Raw genomic sequence first — 22244 nt, forward strand, 5'->3', positions numbered from 1 at the left:
TTTATGAAATCAATAAGATCTCTAATAGCCTAATTATGACCAGGGGATGTGGTCCTTCCTCTAGTTCTCCTCTCCTCACCAAGACCATTCGTCCCTCAGAGGGCAGGAAGGTCTCTGTGTGTGTGTGTGTGTGTGTCTGTGTGTGTGTGTGTCTGTGTGTGTGTGTGTGTGTGTGTGTCTGTGTGTGTGTGTGTTTGTGTGTGTGTGTGTCTGTGTGTGTGTGTGTGTGTGTGACTCACTGAGACCATGCGTCCCTCAGAGGGCATGAAGGCAGGCCTGTTGGAGATCCTCAGCTTGGTCTGCAGGGTGTTGAAGTTTATCTCCAGCTGACACTTCTCCTGCACCTTGGGGGGTTTGTGTTGTCTACGGTAGTCTCTGAAGTCCTCCAGTTTACCACGCATAGCAGCCATGGTCGTCTCCGGGGACTTGTTCTCGAGCCAGGGGGTCATACGACGGATCCACTCCAACAGCTGTGGGAACACACACGTTCATCTGGACTCACCTACAGACCAGTCCACACACGTTCATCTGGACTCACCTACAGACCAGTCCACACACGTTCATCTGGACTCACCTACAGACCAGTCCACACACGTTCATCTGGACTCACCTACAGACCAGTCCACACACGTTCATCTGGACTCACCTACAGACCAGTCCACACACGTTCATCTGGACTCACCTACAGACCAGTCCACACACGTTCATCTGGACTCACCTACAGACCAGTCCACACACGTTCATCTGGACTCACCTACAGACCAGTCCACACACGTTCATCTGGACTCACCTACAGACCAGTCCACACACGTTCATCTGGACTCACCTACAGACCAGTCCACACACGTTCATCTGGACTCAGTAACGCCATGACATGTTATCATTACATGGGTTATATGTAGGGTAACAGTATGGAGGGTAACAGCATGGAGGGTAACAGCATGGAGGGTAACAGCATGGAGGGTAACAGTATGGAGGGTAACAGCATGGAGGGTAACAGCATGGAGGGTAACAGCATGGAGTGTAACAGTATGGAGGGTAACAGTATGGAGGGTAATGGTATGGAGGGTAACAGTATGGAGGGTAACATCATGGAGGGTAACAGTATGGAGGGTAACAGTATGGAGGGTAACATCATGGAGGGTAACAGTATGGAGGGTAACAGTATGGAGGGTAACATCATGGAGGGTAACAGTATGGAGGGTAACAGCATGGAGGGTAACAGTATGGAGGGTAACAGTATGGAGGGTATTTGTATAGATAACAGTATGGAGGGTAACAGTATGGAGGGTATGTGTATGGAGGGTAACAGTATGGAGGGTAACAGCATGGAGGGTAACAGTATGGAGGGTAACAGTATGGAGGGTAACAGTATGGAGGGTAACAGTATGGAGGGAAACAGTATGGAGGATAACAGTATGGAGGGTAACAGTATGGAGGGTAACAGTATGGAGGGTAACATCATGGAGGGTAACAGTATGGAGGGTAACAGTATGGAGGGTAACAGCATGGAGGGTAACAGCATGGAGGGCAACAGCATGGAGGGTAACAGTATGGAGGGTAACAGCATGGAGGGGAGCAGTATGGAGGGTAACAGTATGGAGGGTAACAGTATGGAGGGTAACAGCATGGAGGGTAACAGCATGGAGGGTAACAGTATGGAGGGTAACAGTATGGAAGGTAACAGTATGGAGGGTATTAGTATAGATAACAGTATGGAGGGTAACAGTATGGAGGGTAACAGCATGGAGGGTAACAGTATGGAGGGTAACAGCATGGAGGGTAACAGTATGGAGGGTAACAGTATGGAGGGTAACAGTATGGAGGGTATTAGTATAGATTACAGTATGGAGGGTAACAGTATGGAGGGGAGCAGTATGGAGGGTAACAGCATGGAGGGTAACAGTATGGAGGGTAACAGCATGGAGGGTAACAGCATGGAGGGTAACAGTATGGAGGGTAACAGTATGGAGGGTAACAGTATGGAGGGAAACAGTATGGAGGATAACAGTATGGAGGGTAACAGTATGGAGGGTAACAGTATGGAGGGTAACATCATGGAGGGTAACAGTATGGAGGGTAACAGTATGGAGGGTAACAGTATGGAGGGTAACAGCATGGAGGGCAACAGCATGGAGGGTAACAGTATGGAGGGTAACAGCATGGAGGGGAGCAGTATGGAGGGTAACAGTATGGAGGGTAACAGTATGGAGGGTAACAGCATGGAGGGTAACAGCATGGAGGGTAACAGTATGGAGGGTAACAGTATGGAGGGTAACAGTATGGAAGGTAACAGTATGGAGGGTATTAGTATAGATAACAGTATGGAGGGTAACAGTATGGAGGGTAACAGCATGGAGGGTAACAGTATGGAGGGTAACAGCATGGAGGGTAACAGTATGGAGGGTAACAGTATGGAGGGTAACAGTATGGAGGGTATTAGTATAGATTACAGTATGGAGGGTAACAGTATGGAGGGGAGCAGTATGGAGGGTAACAGCATGGAGGGTAACAGTATGGAGGGTAACAGCATGGAGGGTAACAGCATGGAGGGTAACAGTATGGAGGGTAACAGTATGGAGGGTAACAGTATGGAGGGTAACAGTATGGAGGGTATTAGTATAGATAACAGTATGGAGGGTAACAGTATGGAGGGTAACAGTATGGAGGGTAACAGTATGGAGGGTAACAGCATGGAGGGTAACAGTATGGAGGGTAACAGTATGGAGGGTAACAGTATGGAGGGTAACAGCATGGAGGGTAACAGTATGGAGGGTAACAGTATGGAGGGTATTAGTATAGATAACAGTATGGAGGGTAACAGTATGGAGGGTTAAAGCATGGAGGGTAACAGTATGGAGGGTAACAGCATGGAGGGTAACAGTATGGAGGGTAACAGTATGGAGGGAAACAGTATGGAGGTTAACAGTATGGAGGGTAACAGTATGGAGGGTAACAGCATGGAGGGTAACAGTATGGAGGGAAACAGTATGGAGGGTAACAGTATGGAGGGTATTAGTATAGATAACAGTATGGAGGGTAACAGTATGGAGGGTAACAGCATGGAGGGTAACAGTATGGAGGGTAACAGCATGGAGGGTAACAGTATAGAGGGTAACAGTATGGAGGGTAACAGTATGGAGGGTAACAGTATGGAGGGTAACAGCATGGGGGTAACAGTATGGAGGGTATTAGTATAGGTAACGGTATGGAGGGTAACAGCATGGAGGGTAACAGTAAGGAGGGTACTTCTAACATCATGGAGGGTAACAGTATGGAGGGTAACAGCATTGAGGGTAACAGTATGGAGGATAACAGTATGGAGGGTAACAGTATGGAGGGTAACAGTATGGAGGGTAACAGTATGGAGGGTATTAGTATAGGTAACGGTATGGAGGGTAACAGCATGGAGGGTAACAGTATGGAGGGTAACAGTATGGAGGGTAACAGTATGGAGGGTAACAGCATGGAGGGTAACAGTATGGAGGGAAACAGTATGGAGGTTAACAGTATGGAGGGTAACAGTATGGAGGGTAACAGCATGGAGGGTAACATTATGGAGGGTAACAGGGGTTCTATATTTAGTAGACATCAGAGGTAACTTTGTTACAGTAGTCAATATTCTGTTCAGTTCTACGATTGATATTGATCAGTCATATGATTGATATTGATCAGCCATATGATTGATGTTGATCAGCCATATGATTGATATTGATCAGCCATATGATTGATATTGATCAGCCATATGATTGATATTGATCAGTCATGATTGATATTGATAAGTCATATGATTGATATTGATCAGTCATATGATTGATATTGATCAGTTCTTCGATTAATATTGATCAGTCATATGATTGATATTGATCAGTTCTTCGATTAATATTGATCAGTTCTTCGATTGATATTGATCAGTCATATGATTGATATTGATAAGTCATGATTGATATTGATTAGTCATGATTGATATTGATCAGTCATATGATTGAGTGACAGGAACCAGTCACATTGTGTTATTTTGTCTCCTAAAATGGTGTGTCCCTGTGTGTGTGAGGGGTGAAATGGTGTGTCCCTGTGTGTGTGAGGGGTGAAATGGTGTGTCCCTGTGTGTGTGAGGGGTGAAATGGTGTGTCCTTGTGTGTGTGAGGGGTTTAATGGTGTGTCCCTGTGTGTGTGAGGGGTGAAATGGTGTGTCCCTGTGTGTGTGAGGGGTGAAATGGTGTGTCCCTGTGTGTGTGAGGGGTGAAATGGTGTGTCCCTGTGTGTGTGAGGGGTGAAATGGTGTGTCCCTGTGTGTGTGAGGGGTTTAATGGTGTGTCCCTGTGTGTGTGAGGGGTGAAATGGTGTGTCCCTGTGTGTGTGAGGGGTGAAATGGTGTGTCCCTGTGTGTGTGAGGGGTGAAATGGTGTGTCCCTGTGTGTGTGAGGGCTGATTACCTGACTGGCCAGTTTCTCATATTCCTCCATGAGGCTCTCATTCTCCTGGTTGACCCCCAGAACTGTACAGATACGGTTAGCTGCTGTCTCCGCCTGTAGAGACACACAGCAACGGGTCACATTACAGTCCCATCATTTGGCACCCTAAAACAACGTGATGACAGCTAAGGTTTAAAATCCTAGTATTAATTGGTTATATTGTTTGGATCAATTTTTTTTTTCATGTTTCAGACAGGAACAAAAAGGGATCCATGTTAAAATATCCAATAGTAATTCATTATGTGAGAACCTAGTTACAGTGAGGTGGTAGTATTTTCATGTGGTAATTCAAGCCTGGCAAACAGGTACTTAACAATAATCACTCTGCAGTCCAAAACCACACACACATAAACTCAAACGGTCTCTCTACCTGCTCTGCTCCAGCAATAATCACTCTGCAGTCCAAAACCACACACACATACACTCAAACGGTCTCTCTACCTGCTCTGCTCCAGCAAAAGCATGGTAGAAACAGGATACATAGGTCATGATCGCTCTCTCATCGGGCTTGGGGCTGTTGATGATGTCTGGAGTGTGGGGGGGGGTAGATGAGGGAGAAAATAACAGAAAAGGAAGCTCTGAGATGACTATCACACTGACTTTTACAGGTCAAGAGTATCAAATCAAACTGAGGACTGGTCAGGTTCAGTGGGTAAAACAAAGGAGAGCCTTGTGCGTGAAGGGAGAGAGAGAGGATAGCTTCTACACCTGCATTGCTTGCTGTTTGGGGTTTTAGACTGGGTTTCTGTACAGCACTTTGAGATATCAGCTGATGTACAAAGGGCTATATAAATACATTTGATTTGATTTGATTTGAGAGAGAGAGAAAGACAGAGAGAGAGAGAGAGAGCGAGAGAGAGAAAGACAGAGAGAGAGAGAGGAAGACAGAGAGAGAGAGAAAGACAGGGAGAGAGATAGAGAGAGAGAGAGAAAGAGAGAAGGAGAGAAAGAGAGAGACAGAGAGAGAGACACAGAGAGAGAGACAGAGAGAGAGAGAGAGAGAGAGAGAGAGAGACAGAGAGAGAGAGAGAGAGAGAGAGAGAGAGAGAGAGAGAGAGAGAGAGAGAAAGACAGAGAGAGAGAGAGAGAGAGAGAGAGAGAGAGAAAGACAGAGAGAAAGAGAGAGAGAGAGAGAGAGAGAGAGAGGGGAAAAAGGGGGGCGAGAGAGTGGAAGCAGTGATATATTGGGCTCCCAAGTAGTGCAGCGGTCTAAGGCACTGCAGCTCAGTGCTAGAGGTGTCACTACAGACCTTGGTTCGATTCCAGGCTGTATCACAAGCGTCGTTCGGGTTAGGGTTTAGGCCGTCATTGTAAATAAGAATTTGTTCTTAACTGAATTGTCTAGTTAAAGAAAGGTTAAATAAAATGTTCAATATATAAGTCACCTGAACAGAGGATGAGAAAGTGGAAGCAGTGATATATAAGAGAGACAGAAAGAGAGAGAGTAAACTAACGGACAACAAAAGGCTGATGGGACACAAGCAAAGTATGAGGCCTGAAGGCAGGGGATTGAAAAGAGGTACTGTAGATTCTCCAAAAGAGGTACTGTAGATTCTCCAAAAGAGGTACTGTAGATTCTCCAAAAGAGATCCTGTAGATTCTCCAAAAGAGGTACTGTAGATTCTCCAAAAGAGGTACTGTAGATTCTCCAAAAGAGATCCTGTAGATTCTCCAAAAGAGGTACTGTAGATTCTCCAAAAGAGGTACTGTAGACTCTCCAAAAGAGGTACTGTAGACTCTCCAAAAGAGGTACTGTAGACTCTCCAAAAGAGATACTGTAGATTAAAGAGATACTGTAGATTAAAGAGATACTGTAGATTAAAGAGATACTGTAGATTAAAGAAATACTGTAGATTAAAGAGATACTGTAGATTAAAGAGATACTGTAGACTCTCCAAAAGAGATACTGTAGATTAAAGAGATACTGTAGATTAAAGAGGTACTGTAGATTAAAGAGATACTGTAGATTAAAGAGATACTGTAGATTAAAGAGATACTGTAGATTAAAGAGGTACTGTAGATTAAAGAGATACTGTAGATTAAAGAGATACTGTAGATTAAAGAGATACTGTAGATTAAAGAGATACTGTAGATTAAAGAGGTACTGTAGATTAAAGAGATACTGTAGATTAAAGAGATACTGTAGATTAAAGAGATACTGTAGATTAAAGAGATATAGTAGATTAAAGAGGTATAGTAGATTAAAGAGATACTGTAGATTAAAGAGATACTGTAGATTAAAGAGATACTGTAGATTAAAGAGATATAGTAGATTAAAGAGATATAGTAGATTAAAGAGATACTGTAGATTAAAGAGATACTGTAAATAATGCTGTCACCTTCAGAGCCAAAGGTATGATAGAAACAGGATATACAGGCCATAATGGCCCTGTCATCAGGTCTAGATGTGTTAAATACACTACATGACCAAAGGTACGTGGACACCTGCTCGTACAACATCTCATTCTAAAATCATGGGCATTAATATGGAGTTGGTCCCCCCTTTGCTGCTATAACAGCCTCCACTCTTCTGGGAAGGCTTTCCACTAGATGTTGGAACATTGCTGCTATAACAGCCTCCACTCTTCTGGGAAGGCTTTCCACTAGATGTTGGAACATTGCTGCTATAACAGCCTCCACTCTTCTGGGAAGGCTTTCCACTAGATGTTGGAACATTGCTGCTATAACAGCCGCCACTCTTCTGGGAAGGCGTTCCACTAGATGTTGGAACATTGCTGCTATAACAGCCTCCACTCTTCTGGGAAGGCTTTCCACTAGATGTTGGAACATTGCTGCTATAACAGCCTCCACTCTTCTGGGAAGGCTTTCCACTAGATGTTGGAACATTGCTGCTATAACAGCCTCCACACTTATGGGAAGGCTTTCCACTAGATGTTGGAACATTGCTGCAGGGACTTGCTTCCATTCAGCCACAAGAACATTATTGAGGTCGGGCACTGATGTTGGACCATTAGGCCTGGATCACTGTCGGCGTTCCAATTAATCCCAAAGGTGTTCAATGGGGTTGAGGTCAGGGCTCTGTGGAGGTCAGTCAAGTTCTTTCACACCGATCTCGACAAACCATTTCTGTATGGATCTCGCTTTGTGCACGGGGGCATTGTCATGCTGAAACAGGAAATGGCCTTCCCCAAACTGTTGCCACAAAGTTGGAAGCACAGAATCATCTAGAATGCCATTGTATGCTGTAGTGTTAATATTTCCCTTCACTGGAACTAAGGGGCCCGAACCATGAAAAACAGCCCCAGACCATTATTCCTCCTCCACCAAACTTTACAGTTTACACTATGCATTCTCCTGGCATCCACCAAACCCAGATTAGTCCGTCGACATATTAGACTGCACATTCCTCACTCGCTAGATTATTAAAGGGCTAGTTGGGCTATTAAAGGGGAATTACACAAGAACATCTCAATTTCATAGTTTTCTTCCAGACCTCAATTTTTTTTATTCAGATGTGATTTAAACATCGACTCAGAACATTCAATTTCGTTGTTTCTCTATGAATCATTGTAATTTTGAGAGTGAAAAACAAAAAGAATCTAAAATCAGTAAAAATTTACCCAGGAAAAAACACCATTTGGGAAAATGTAAAACTTAATTTTGGGGGGGAAAAAATCACAGATTTTATAGGTCCAAAATCACAGATTTTATAGGTCCAAAATCACAGATTTTATAGGTCCAAAATCACAGATTTTATAGGTCCAAAATCACAGATTTTATAGGGCCAAAATCACAGATTTTATAGGTCCAAAATCACAGATTTTATAGGGCCAAAATCACAGATTTTATAGGGCCAAAATCACAAATTTTATAAGGCCTCCTTTAGAGATTAACCATTATTTTAGCAGGTATATTGACAGAAAACATATTGCACTACTTTCTCTTGTTCACTAAGGACTTGGGGAAGAGTTTCCTGGTGGAAAAAAGATAGTAGCTTGCGAAATGTTTGATAAAAAAAAAGTAGCTCTCATACTAGAAAAGGTTGGAGACCCCTGATCTAAAATATTTACCTTCAGCGTCCAACATCTTGGGGATGTCCAGGTATTTCTCTGCCACATCAAAGGCCAGGTTCAGATTACCCAGAGGGTCATCCTGGATAGAGGAGAGAAGACATCATAACGAGACACGTAAAACACCGTTTCACTAACATATTCATCCACACTGTCTTCAACTCATCATCAATCATACTATTACCGTGTAACACAATACAGGCTAGTACATGTAAACAGTTTTAACATTCAACATGGCAACTCCAGGGGACATACAATACATTAGTAGACCTTACAATACATACAATACATTAGTAGACCTTCGGCCTTGGTCCTAGACACTGCCCCTTAAAGGTGGTACCAACCAGGTGTTCTAATATCCCCAGCTGGTACCAACCAGGTGTTCTAATATCCCCAGGTGGTACCAACCAGGTGTTCTAATATCCCCAGGTGGTACCAACCAGGTGTTCTAATATCCCCAGGTGGTACCAACCAGGTGTTCTAATATCCCAGCTGGTACCAACCAGGTGTTCTAATATCCCCAGGTGGTACCAACCAGGTTGTTCTAATATCCCCAGGTGGTACCAACCAGGTGTTCTAATGTCCCAGGTGGTACCAACCAGGTGTTCTAATATCCCAGCTGGTACCAACCAGGTGTTCTAATATCCCCAGGTGGTACGAACCAGGTGTTCTAATGTCCCAGGTGGTACCAACCAGGTGTTCTAATATCCCAGGTGGTACCAACCAGGTTGTTCTAATATCCCCAGGTGGTACCAACCAGGTGTTCTAATATCCCAGCTGGTACCAACCAGGTGTTCTAATATCCCCAGGTGGTACCAACCAGGTGTTCTAATATCCCCAGGTGGTACCAACCAGGTGTTCTAATATCCCAGGTGGTACCAACCAGGTGTTCTAATATCCCCAGATGGTACCAACCAGGTGTTCTAATATCCCAGGTGGTACCAACCAGGTTGTTCTAATATCCCAGATGGTACCAACCAGGTGTTCTAATATCCCAGATGGTACCAACCAGGTTGTTCTAATATCCCCAGGTGGTACCAACCAGGTGTTCTAATATCCCCAGATGGTACCAACCAGGTGTTATTAATATCCCCAGGTGGTACCAACCAGGTGTTCTAATATCCCCAGGTGGTACCAACCAGGTGTTCTAATATCCCCAGATGGTACCAACCAGGTGTTATTAATATCCCCAGGTGGTACCAACCAGGTGTTCTAATATCCCCAGGTGGTACCAACCAGGTGTTCTAATATCCCCAGGTGGTACCAACCAGATGTTCTAATATCCCAGGTGGTACCAACCAGGTGTTCTAATATCCCAGATGGTACCAACCAGGTGTTCTAATATCCCAGATGGTACCAACCAGGTTGTTCTAATATCCCCAGGTGGTACCAACCAGGTGTTCTAATATCCCAGATGGTACCAACCAGGTGTTCTAATATCCCAGATGGTACCAACCAGGTGTTCTAATATCCCAGGTGGTACCAACCAGGTGTTCTAATATCCCCAGATGGTACCAACCAGGTGTTCTAATATCCCAGGTGGTACCAACCAGGTTGTTCTAATATCCCAGATGGTACCAACCAGGTGTTCTAATATCCCAGATGGTACCAACCAGGTTGTTCTAATATCCCCAGGTGGTACCAACCAGGTGTTCTAATATCCCCAGATGGTACCAACCAGGTGTTATTAATATCCCCAGGTGGTACCAACCAGGTGTTCTAATATCCCCAGGTGGTACCAACCAGGTGTTCTAATATCCCCAGATGGTACCAACCAGGTGTTATTAATATCCCCAGGTGGTACCAACCAGGTGTTCTAATATCCCCAGGTGGTACCAACCAGGTGTTCTAATATCCCCAGGTGGTACCAACCAGGTGTTCTAATATCCCAGGTGGTACCAACCAGGTGTTCTAATATCCCAGATGGTACCAACCAGGTGTTCTAATATCCCAGATGGTACCAACCAGGTTGTTCTAATATCCCCAGGTGGTACCAACCAGGTGTTCTAATATCCCAGATGGTACCAACCAGGTGTTCTAATATCCCAGATGGTACCAACCAGGTGTTCTAATATCCCAGGTGGTACCAACCAGGTGTTCTAATATCCCAGGTGGTACCAACCAGGTGTTCTAATATCCCAGGTGGTACCAACCAGGTGTTCTTAATATCCCCAGGTGGTACCAACCAGGTGTTCTAATATCCCAGGTGGTACCAACCAGGTGTTCTAATATCCCAGGTGGTACCAACCAGGTGTTCTAATATCCCCAGGTGGTACCAACCAGATGTTCTAATATCCCAGGTGGTACCAACCAGGTGTTCTAATATCCCAGATGGTACCAACCAGGTGTTCTAATATCCCAGCTGGTACCAACCAGGTGTTCTAATATCCCAGGTGGTACCAACCAGGTGTTCTAATATCCCCAGATGGTACCAACCAGGTGTTCCCTGTGGATTACCAACAGCTACAGATGTACTGTCTTAATTTGATCATTCTGTTGTCGCAGAGAATTTTCCTGCGCATCAGGAACTGTAAACTTGTAGTGTGTTCAAGGTTTAACAAATCTTCTAAAGTTTGTAATTTCCACTTTAAAATGTCAGACTTGATTTGCCCAACAAAAACTGAATCAACCCCTACAAAAATGTCCATTAATTATAATCCACATAATAATTCATATTTCCTGTTGCTTTTTCTCCTGGCTCGGTTTCTACATTCGTTAATTGGCTCATTCATCCCCCCTCCTCTCCCCTGTAACTATTCCCCAGGTCGTTGCTGTTCTCAGTCAACTTACCTGGTAAAATAAGGTTAACCCTGTCAAGGCTAACCACGTTCTGGTATGGGTTAACCCTGTTCTGGTATTGGTTAACCCTGTTCTGGTATTGGTTAACACTGTTCTGCTCAGCAGTATCAAGGCTAACCACGTTCTGGTATGGGTTAACCCTGTTCTGGTATTGGTTAACCCTGTTCTGGTATTGGTTAACACTGTTCTGCTCAGCAGTATCAAGGCTAACCACGTTCTGGTATGGGTTAACCCTGTTCTGCTCAGCAGTATCAAGGCTAACCACGTTCTGGTATGGGTTAACCCTGTTCTGCTCAGCAGTATCAAGGCTAACCACGTTCTGGTATGGGTTAACCCTGTTCTGCTCAGCAGTATCAAGGCTAACCACGTTCTGGTATGGGTTAACCCTGTTCTGCTCAGAAGTATCAAGGCTAACCACGTTCTGGTATGGGTTAACCCTGTTCTGCTCAGCAGTGTCAAGGTTAACCCTGCTCTGGTATTGGTTAACCCTGTTCTGCTCAGCAGTATCAAGGCTAACCACGTTCTGGTATGGGTTAACCCTGTTCTGCTCAGCAGTATCAAGGCTAACCACGTTCTGGTATGGGTTAACCCTGTTCTGCTCAGCAGTGTCAAGGCTAACCACGTTCTGGTATGGGTTAACCCTGTTCTGCTCAGCAGTATCAAGGCTAACCACGTTCTGGTATGGGTTAACCCTGTTCTGCTCAGCAGTATCAAGGCTAATCACGTTCTGGTATGGGTTAACCCTGTTCTGCTCAGCAGTATCAAGGCTAACCACGTTCTGGTATGGGTTAACCCTGTTCTGCTCAGCAGTATCAAGGCTAACCACGTTCTGGTATGGGTTAACCCTGTTCTGCTCAGCAGTATCAAGGCTAACCACGTTCTGGTATGGGTTAACCCTGGGTGAATCTCTATGTAGTAAACAGAGTTCTTGACCAGTGAATCTCTATGTAGTAAACAGAGCAGTGGGGTTAGTGTGGTGGTTGGTGGCTGCATCTCCCAACATGCACTTCAGCCCAGGTCTTGGACCAGACTAGCCTGAGTGCCAGTCTATTTGTGCCATCATACCATGACAAGGAGTTGGCCTGATGGCACAAACAGACTGGCACTCAGCCAGTCCTAGACCAGCATGCATCGGACTCAGGCCACACCACACAGAGACCTTGTTGAGCTTGGCATAGTCGATGAGGTCAGGACGGTGTCTGTGTATCAGGGCGCACAACGCGAGGCCGTCCTTCCAGCTTCACAGCCAACCAGGGGGAGAGAATCATATCGTCACAGCGGGCCGCCACATCAACAGCCAATTAAAATGCCTTTATCTAACAGTCTTCTAAGGTCAAGGGCCAATTACATTAGACTTCCTACTAAAGCTTTGTGTTCATTGGTTCTCAGACTGATAGGTGCAGGTGTGCTGATACTGATGATTTGGTTACATAGCAGGTTAGGATAATTAACATAGTAGGTTAGGATAATTAACATAGCAGGTTAGGGTAATTAACATAGCAGGTTAGGATAATTAACATAGCAGGTTAGGATAATTAACATAGCAGGTTAGGATAATTAACATAGCAGGTTAGGATAATTAACATAGCAGGTTAGGATAATTAACATAGCAGGTTAGGATAATTAACATAGCAGGTTAGGATAATTAACATAGTAGGTTCGGATAATTAACATAGCAGGTTAGGATAATTAACATAGCAGGTTAGGGTAATTAACATAGCAGGTTAGGATAATTAACATAGCAGGTTAGGTGAATTAACATAGCAGGTTAGGGTAATTAACATAGCAGGTTAGGGTAATTAACATAGCAGGTTAGGAGAATGAGGTTAAGGTTGGGAAAAGGGTTAGCTACAACACTACAGTTGTCAACAGCTGTTGTCCCCTACGCGACCACTAGTTGGCGCTGTAGGCCGACTCCATCCAACCACATCAGGTAGAAAAGGTAAACAAACCATCTCTGGTGACAAATCATCAGTAAAGAGAACAAGCCTTTCCATTGGACTGCTGCTCTCTGCTGCAGAACTCAAATCAAATGGATGGTTGTGCTTCTCCAGACTGACATCACTGTGACTGGTCCAGGAAGAGGATTCTAGCCAGCAGTTTAAGGCCCAATGCACTGTGATTGGTCCGGGAAGAGGCTTCTACCCAGCAGTTAAAGGCCCAATGCACTGTGATTGGTCCAGGAAGAGGCTTCTACCCAGCAGTTAAAGGCCCAATGCACTGTGATTGGTCCAGGAAGAGGCTTCTACCCAGCAGTTAAAGGCCCAATGCACTGTGATTGGTCCAGGAAGAGGCTTCTACCCAGCAGTTAAAGGCCCAATGCAGCCGTTTTTATATCAATATCAAATCATTTCTGGGTAACAATTAAGAACCTTACTGTACTAGTTTTCCATTGAAATGGACAAAAAAAATAAGCTTTTTTTTGTTGTTGCAAAAAAAAGATTTCTCAAGCTAATTTTTGTTAGGACTCCCTGGGAATGGTCTGAGTGAGGAGGAGGAAAACTGGAAACTAGCTGTTATTGGTAGATAGGTTTGGAACTGTCTTTCTAATTGGTCTGTTATCCAATTTACCGCCTGGTGATGTCACCAGGCAAGCTGAGACTCCTGCCCATGTACACCTGCTGATTAGAAGGTTCTGTGTAGATTGTACTTTCAACCAATCAACTATCAGGAAAAAAACACTGAGCAAATGTTTTCACACTTTTACAGTGTTAGTTTGATCAGCTGTTGTACAATATGATACAAAACACAGGGGGGAAAAAACTACATTTTGACTGCACTGGGCCTTTATCCGATTTAATCACAACCAAAGAATGGCAAAGAAGAGTCTTTTTAAAGCCCTGATCTTAAATGGGGAAACGTAAGCATCTATTGAACTGGCTGGACTACTGATAAACACTGAATTAACATGCAGATCTCCTTTTTCCCTCTCTCTCTCTTCTCTCTCTCTCTTCTCTCTCTCTCCCACTCTCTCTCTCCCTCTCTCTCTCTTCTCTCTCTCTCTTCTCTCTCTCTCCCACTCTCTCTCTCCCTCTCTCTCTTCTCTCTCTCTCTTCTCTCTCTCTCCCACTCTCTCTCTCCCTCTCTCTCTCTTCTCTCTCTCTCCCACTCTCTCTCTCCCTCTCTCTTTCTCTCTCTCTCTCTCTGTCTCTCTCTCTGTCTCTCTCTCTCCCACTCTCTCTCTCCCTCTCTCTCTTCCTCTCTCTCTCTTCTCTCTCTCTCTTCTCTCTCTCTCCCACTCTCTCTCTCTCTCTCCCTCTCTCTCTCTCTCTCTCTCTCTCTGTCTCTGTCTCTCTGTCTCTCTCTGTCTCTCTCTCTTCTCTCTCTCTCTCTCTCTCTCTCTCTCTCTCTCTCTCTCTCTCTTTCTCCTCCTCTTACCCTCTCTCTCTCTCTCCTCCCTCTCCCTCTCTCTCTCTCTCTCTCTCTCTCTCTCTCTGACAAATAGACAACCATTTACAATGCTGTGATGGGACTTGAATCTCACTCAGTAAATGGACTCACTTGACATGGAAGTTCTGGACATTGACATTCCTGTAGGGGGCAGTCTTTCTCTGGCACCATAGAAGAAGACCTTCCTTAGCAGAGGTTTCTACAGGAGAGAACATTGTGATGTTTATTGTGTCAATCGTACAGTCCTGGTTCTATCAAACACTCTGAAGGGCCACGTTATGTGTTGTATGCTGTTCTACGACAGCCACATTCATTACGGGACAGTTTCCCAGACACAGACTAGTCCTGTACTAAGAAGCACTTTACATGGAGAATCTCACATTGATGCTTTTTGGTCCAAGACTAGTCTGAAATCTGGGTGCATGAAACTGGCCTGATGTGTTCTAATATCTAATTCATGAATAGCACATACAGTCCAATAGGACCTGGTGTTAGTGGTTTTCCTCACACCTTCCACTGAGATAACATACTATACATACCACTATAACTACATGACTATATTATCTAACCTCCCACTGAGATAACATACTATACACTATAACTACATGACTATATTATCTAACCTCCCATGGAGATAACATACTATACACTATACATACCACTATAACTACATGACTATATTAACTAACCTTCCACTGAGATGTCCTGGATGGCGAAGCGCAGAATGATGGTCCAGATCATTCCCAGAGTCATCTTAATGTTGCCGTCCACAATCTCTGCAGGAGAAACAGGTCAGTAATGCAGTCGTCACGGAGACGTCCTGGTCTTTCTCAACCAGGTCCCTGTGTTCTCTATTCCTCCATTAAGTTTGTCTGATTGGATGGCCGATATAATATACTGGAATACAAACTACATGCAATGTTAAATGACACACAGAGCACACATTAAACACATGCTATAGTAAACTGTGGTGTAAATACTATGTGGTGTAAATACTATAGTATACTGTGGTATAAATACTATAGTATACTGTGGTGTAAATACTATAGTATACTGTGGTGTAAATACTATAGTATACTGTGGTGTAAATACTATGTGGTGTAAATACTATAGTATACTGTGGTGTAAATACTAGAGTATACTGTGGTGTAAATACTACAGTATACTGTGGTGTAAATACTACAGTATACTGCGGTGTAAATACTATAGTATACTGTGGTGTAAATACTATAGTATACTGTGGTGTAAATACTATGTGGTGTAAATACTATAGTATACTGTGGTGTAAATACTATAGTATACTGTGGTGTAAATACTATAGTATACTGTGGTATAAATACTATAGTATACTGTGGTGTAAATATTATAGTATACTGTGGTGTAAATACTATAGTATACTGTGGTATAAATACTATAGTATGATGTGGTGTAAATACTATAGTATACTGTGGTGTAAATACTATAGTATACTGTGGTATAAATACTATAGTATACTGTGGTATAAATACTATAGTATACTGTGGTGTAAATATTATAGTATACTGTGGTGTAAATACTATAGTATACTGTGGTATAAATACTATATGGTGTAAATACTATAGTATACTGTGGTATAAATACTATATTATACGGTGGTGTAAATACTATAGTATACTGTGGTGTAAATACTATAGTATACTGTGGTGTAAATACTATGTGGTGTAAATACTATAGTATACTGTGGTGTAAATACTAGAGTATACTGTGGTGTAAATACTATAGTATACTGTGGTATAAATACTATAGTATACTGTGGTGTAAATATTATAGTATGCTGTGGTGTAAATACTATAGTATACTGTGGTATAAATACTATAGTATACTGTGGTGTAAATACTATAGTATACTGTGGTGTAAATACTATAGTATACTAAGGTATAAATACTATAGTATACTGTGGTGTAAATACTATAGTATACTGTGGTGTAAATACTATAGTATACTGTGGTATAAATACTATAGTATACTGTGGTATAAATACTATGTGGTGTAAATACTATAGTATACTGTGGTATAAATACTATAGTATACTGTGGTATAAATACCATAGTATACGGTGGTGTAAATAATACAGTATACTGTGGTGGAAATACTATGTGGTGTAAATACTATAGTATACTGTGGTATAAATACTATAGTATACTGTGGTATAAATACTATAGTATACTGTGGTGTAAATAATACAGTATACTGTGGTGTAAATACTACAGTATACTGTGGTGTAAATACTATAGTATACTGTGGTATAAATAATACAGTATACTGTGGTATAAATACCATAGTATACTGTGGTGTAAATACTACAGTATACTGTGGTGTAAATACTATAGTATACTGTGGTATAAATACTATAGTATACTGTGGTATAAATACTATAGTATACTGCGGTATAAATACTATAGTATACTGTGGTATAAATACTATAGTATACCATGGTATAAATACTATAGTATACTGTGGTATAAATACTACAGTATACTGTGGTGTAAATACTATAGTATACTGTGGTATAAATAATACAGTATACTGTGGTATAAATACCATAGTATACTGTGGTGTAAATACTATAGTATACTGTGGTATAAATACTATAGTATACTGTGGTATAAATACTATAGTATACTGTGGTATAAATACTATAGTATACTGTGGTATAAATACTATAGTATACTGTGATATAAATAATACAGTATACTGTGGTATAAATACTATAGTATACGGTGGTATAAATACTATAGTATACTGTGGTATAAATACTACAGTATACTGTGGTGTAAATACCATAGTATAATGTGGGGTAAATACTATAGTATACTGTGGTATAAATACTATAGTATACTGTGGTATAAATACTATAGTATACTGTGGTATAAATACTATAGTATACTGTGGTGTAAATACTATAGTATACTGTGGTGTAAATACTATAGTATACTGTGGTATAAATACTATAGTATACCGTGGTATAAATACTATAGTATACCGTGGTATAAATACTACAGTATACTGTGGTGTAAATACTATAGTATACTGTGGTGTAAATGCAATACTATACCGTGGTATAAATACTATAGTATACTGTGGTATAAATACTATAGTATACTGTGGTATAAATACTATAGTATACTGTGGTGTAAATACTAAAGTATACCGTGGTATAAATACTATAGTATACTGTGGTGTAAATACTATAGTATACTGTGGTATAAATACTATAATATACTGTGGTATAAATACTATAGTATACTGTGGTATAAATACTATAGTATAATGTGGTGTAAATATTATAGTATACTGTGGTATAAATACTATAGTATACTGTGGTATAAATACTATAATATACCATGGTATAAATACTATAGTATACTGTGGTGTAAATACTATAGTATACTGTGGTATAAATACTATAGTATACTATGGTGTAAATGCTATAGTATACTGTGGTATAAATACTATAATATACCATGGTATAAATACTATAGTATACTGTGGTGTAAATACTATAGTATACTGTGGTGTAAATACTATAGTATACTGTGGTATAAATACTATAGTATACTGTGGTGTAAATACTATAGTATACTGTGGTATAAATACTATAGTATTCACTGTGGTGTAAATACTATAGTATTCACTGTGGTGTAAATACTATAGTATACTGTGGTGTAAATACTATAGTATACTGTGGTGTAAATACTATAGTATACTGTGGTGTAAATACTATAGTATACTGTGGTGTAAATACTTTAGTATACTGTGGTATAAATACTATAGTATACTGTGGTGTAAATACTATAGTATACTGTGGTATAAATACTATAATATACCTTGGTATAAATACCATAGTATACTGTGGTGTAAATACTATAGTATACTGTGGTATAAATACTATAGTATACTGTGGTGTAAATACTATAGTATACTGTGGTGTAAATGCTATAGTATACTGTGGTATAAATACTATAATATACCATGGTATAAATACTATAGTATACTGTGGTGTAAATACTATAGTATACTGTGGTGTAAATACTATAGTATACTGTGGTGTAAATACTATAGCATACCGTGGTGTAAATGCTATAGTATACTGTGGTATAAATACTATAATATACCATGGTATAAATACTATAGTATACTGTGGTGTAAATACTATAGTATACTGTGGTGTAAATACTATAGTATACTGTGGTGTAAATACTATAGTATACTGTGGTATAAATATTATAGTATACTGTGGTGTAAATACTATAGTATACTGTGGTGTAAATACTATAGTATACCGTGGTATAAATACTATAGTATACTGTGGTGTAAATACTATAGTATACTGTGGTATAAATACTATAGTATACTGCGGTGTAAATACTATAGTATACTGTGGTGTAAATACTATAGTATACTGTGGTGTAAATACCATAGTATACTGTGGTGTAAATACTATAGTATACTGTGGTGTAAATACTATTGTATACTGTGGTGTAAATACTATAGTATTCACTGTAGTGTTTTTGCAGACTAAAAAGTCACAAGCACTGAAACTCTCCTTCACACTCTCTTTGGGTAATTCATTCCATTTTAAAGTTAACAGCAGGTATTTTGTACGTTTCAGTATTTTGCTATGTTCACACATCTACCAAAACAGACGTTTTATATCCTGACATCAAATGGAATTAGGAAAATCTACAGATTGATTTTCAGGTTTAAAAAAAAAAGTGTGTTTTTTAACAGTGCAGTACTTCAACATACAATTAGACAATCAAATCCAAATACTGAAGTCCTAAAGTCCACCTAAAACCCTGCAGTGAATACTATAGTATTTGCTGTAGTATTCAGTAGTACTTACAGTTAACATAGTATAAATAAAAGAAACCTGTAGTATACACTATGTAATTACTGTTGTGTTTTTGCAGATTGTAGTATACTGTAGAATTTACTGTAGTGTTTTTGTAGACTGTAGTACATTATAATATACATTCAGCTGTGGTGAAATAGATCTATAATATACATTCAGCTGTGGTGAAATAGATCTATAATATACATTCAGCTGTGGTGAAATAGATCTATAATGCACCTTCAGCTGTGGGGAAATAGATCTATAACATACCTTCAGCTGTGGTGAAATAGATCTATAACATACCTTCAGCTGTGGTGAAATAGATCTATAATATACATTCAGCTGTGGTGAAATAGATCTATAATGCACCTTCAGCTGTGGTGAAATAGATCTATAATGCACCTTCAGCTGTGGTGAAATAGATCTATAATGCACCTTCAGCTGTGGTGAAATAGATCTATAACATACCTTCAGCTGTGGTGAAATAGATCTATAATATACATTCAGCTGTGGTGAAATAGATCTATAATATACATTCAGCTGTGGTGAAATAGATCTATAATGCACCTTCAGCTGTGGTGAAATAGATCTATAACATACCTTCAGCTGTGGTGAAATAGATCTATAATATACCTTCAGCTGTGGTGAAATAGATCTATAATGCACCTTCAGCTGTGGTGAAATAGATCTATAACATACCTTCAGCTGTGGTGAAATAGATCTATAATGTACCTTCAGCTCCAATGGAGACCAGCTTGACTCCTTTGCTGGTGATGTAATCCAGAGCTTTGTTGACGTTGGCTATCTTGTGGAAGCGCATTTTCCCTCTGTCTGGTTTGGGAAGTCTTTCACCTGAGGAAGAGGAGACATGTGAAGTCTTTCACCTGAGAAAGAGGAGACATGTGAAGTCTTTCACCTGAGGAAGAGGAGACGTGCGGCTGTATTGACGTATCGGACACACCTTTCAGAATAACTATCAGTGGGTACCAACACACACACACACACACACCCACACACACACACACACACACACACACACACACACACACACACACACACACACACACACACACACACACACACACAGAGAGACGATGTACCAGAAATGACTTCCAGCAGCAACATGAGCTTCAGTCCGTTCCTGAAGTCCTCCTCGATGTTTTCAATCCCAGTCCCAGCCTTCCTCAGGTGAGAGTTGCACCAGGCTGTGAAAGTCTGAGCACAACAGACGTACGGCTGAACATCGAGTCCAATCAACACAGGTTAGTCCTTGTGTCTGACTCTTTCATGTGTCTTGGCGTTTTCTCTGTAAACAAAGCAATCTCTGTCAACACTTTACCATGTACAGTACACTGGGAAGGGCCTCGGTTGCACATGTAACAGTTTACAGAGCCCCGAACCGGGCTCGAACCAGGGACCCTCTGCACACATCAACAACTGACACCCACGAAGCATCGTTGCCCATCGCGACACAAAAAGCCGCGGCCCTTGCAGAGCAAAAGGGGAACAAGTGCTTCTAGGTCTCAGAGCGAGTGACGTCACCCGATTGAAATGCTATTAGCGCCCACCACCGCTAACTAGCTAGCCGTTTCACATCGGTTACACACAGACAGCTAGCCGCTCGTTCAGACCCATGAATCGGTGGTCAGAGAGCATTATTGGGGTATCATTTACCAGACAACATACATGGCAGAGCTTTGAGCTCTGGGAAGAAAAGTGCTTGGGGGTTATCTTTATCCATCCTCTGTATAAAGCTGTGTTTTCCTGTTATAACCTGTAGTTATAACCTGTAGTTATAGAGAGGGTAGCGAGAGCAGTGTTTTCCTGTAGTTATAACCTGTAGTTATAACCTGTAGTTATAGAGAGGGTAGAGAGAGCAGTTTTTCCTGTTATAACCTGTAGTTATAACCTTTAGTTATAACCTGTAGTTATAGAGAGGGTAGAGAGAGCAGTGTTTTCCTGTAGTTATAACCTGTAGTTATAACCTGTAGTTATAGAGAGGGTAGAGAGCAGTTTTTTCCTGTTATAACCTGTCGTTATAGAGAGGGTAGAGAGAGCAGTGTTTTCCTGTTATAACCTGTAGTTATAACCTGTAGTTATAGAGAGGGTAGAGAGAGCAGTGTTTTCCTGTAGTTATAACCTGTAGTTCTAACCTGTAGTCATAGAGAGGGTAGAGAGAGCAGTGTTTTCCTGTTATAACCTGTAGTTATAACCTGTAGTTATAACCTGTAGTTATAACCTGTAGTTCTAGAGAGGGTAGAGAGAGCAGTGTTATCCTGTAGTTATAACCTGTAGTTATAACCTGTAGTTATAGAGAGGGTAGAGAGAGCAGTGTTTTCCTGTTATAACCTGTAGTTATAGAGAGGGTAGAGAGAGCAGTGTTTTCCTGTTATAACCTGTAGTTATAACCTGTAGTTATAACCTGTAGTTATAGATAGGGTCGAGAGAGCAGTGTTTTCCTGTTATAACCTGTAGTTATAACCTGTAGTTATAGGGAGGGTAGAGAGAGCAGTTTTTTCCTGTTATAACCTGTAGTTATAACCTGTAGTTATAGAGAGGGTAGAGAGCAGTGTTTTCCTGTAGTTATAACCTGTAGTTATAACCTGTAGTTATAACCTGTAGTTATAACCTGTAGTTATAACCTGTAGTTATAGAGAGGGTAGAGAGAGCAGT

The 22244-nt window shown here is 41.2% G+C and overlaps 1 protein-coding gene across 2 annotated transcripts in view; it reads right to left on the minus strand.

Annotated features, from left to right (window-relative positions):
* The window catches only part of LOC109876778 (alpha-actinin-2), an 89306-nt gene that overhangs the window by 25423 nt on the left and 41639 nt on the right, over positions 1-22244 (minus strand). The window contains exons 2-10 of one of the 2 annotated variants that reach the window (XM_031812993.1): positions 20672-20786; positions 20304-20423; positions 15385-15471; positions 14807-14894; positions 12465-12543; positions 8507-8588; positions 4917-5002; positions 4437-4529; positions 240-470 (exon numbers count right to left, since the gene is read on the minus strand). In XM_031812993.1, the coding sequence (XP_031668853.1) occupies positions 240-470; positions 4437-4529; positions 4917-5002; positions 8507-8588; positions 12465-12543; positions 14807-14894; positions 15385-15471; positions 20304-20423; positions 20672-20696 (891 nt within the window). In that variant the 5' untranslated portion in view covers positions 20697-20786. Of the gene's footprint in view, positions 1-239; positions 471-4436; positions 4530-4916; positions 5003-8506; positions 8589-12464; positions 12544-14806; positions 14895-15205; positions 15212-15384; positions 15472-20303; positions 20424-20671; positions 20787-22244 lie in introns of those variants that run through there. The other variant, XM_031812994.1, reaches the window with a different exon arrangement.

The sequence above is a fragment of the Oncorhynchus kisutch genome, unplaced genomic scaffold (assembly GCF_002021735.2).
Source record: "Oncorhynchus kisutch isolate 150728-3 unplaced genomic scaffold, Okis_V2 Okis04b-Okis11a_hom, whole genome shotgun sequence".
NCBI lineage: Eukaryota > Metazoa > Chordata > Actinopteri > Salmoniformes > Salmonidae > Oncorhynchus > Oncorhynchus kisutch.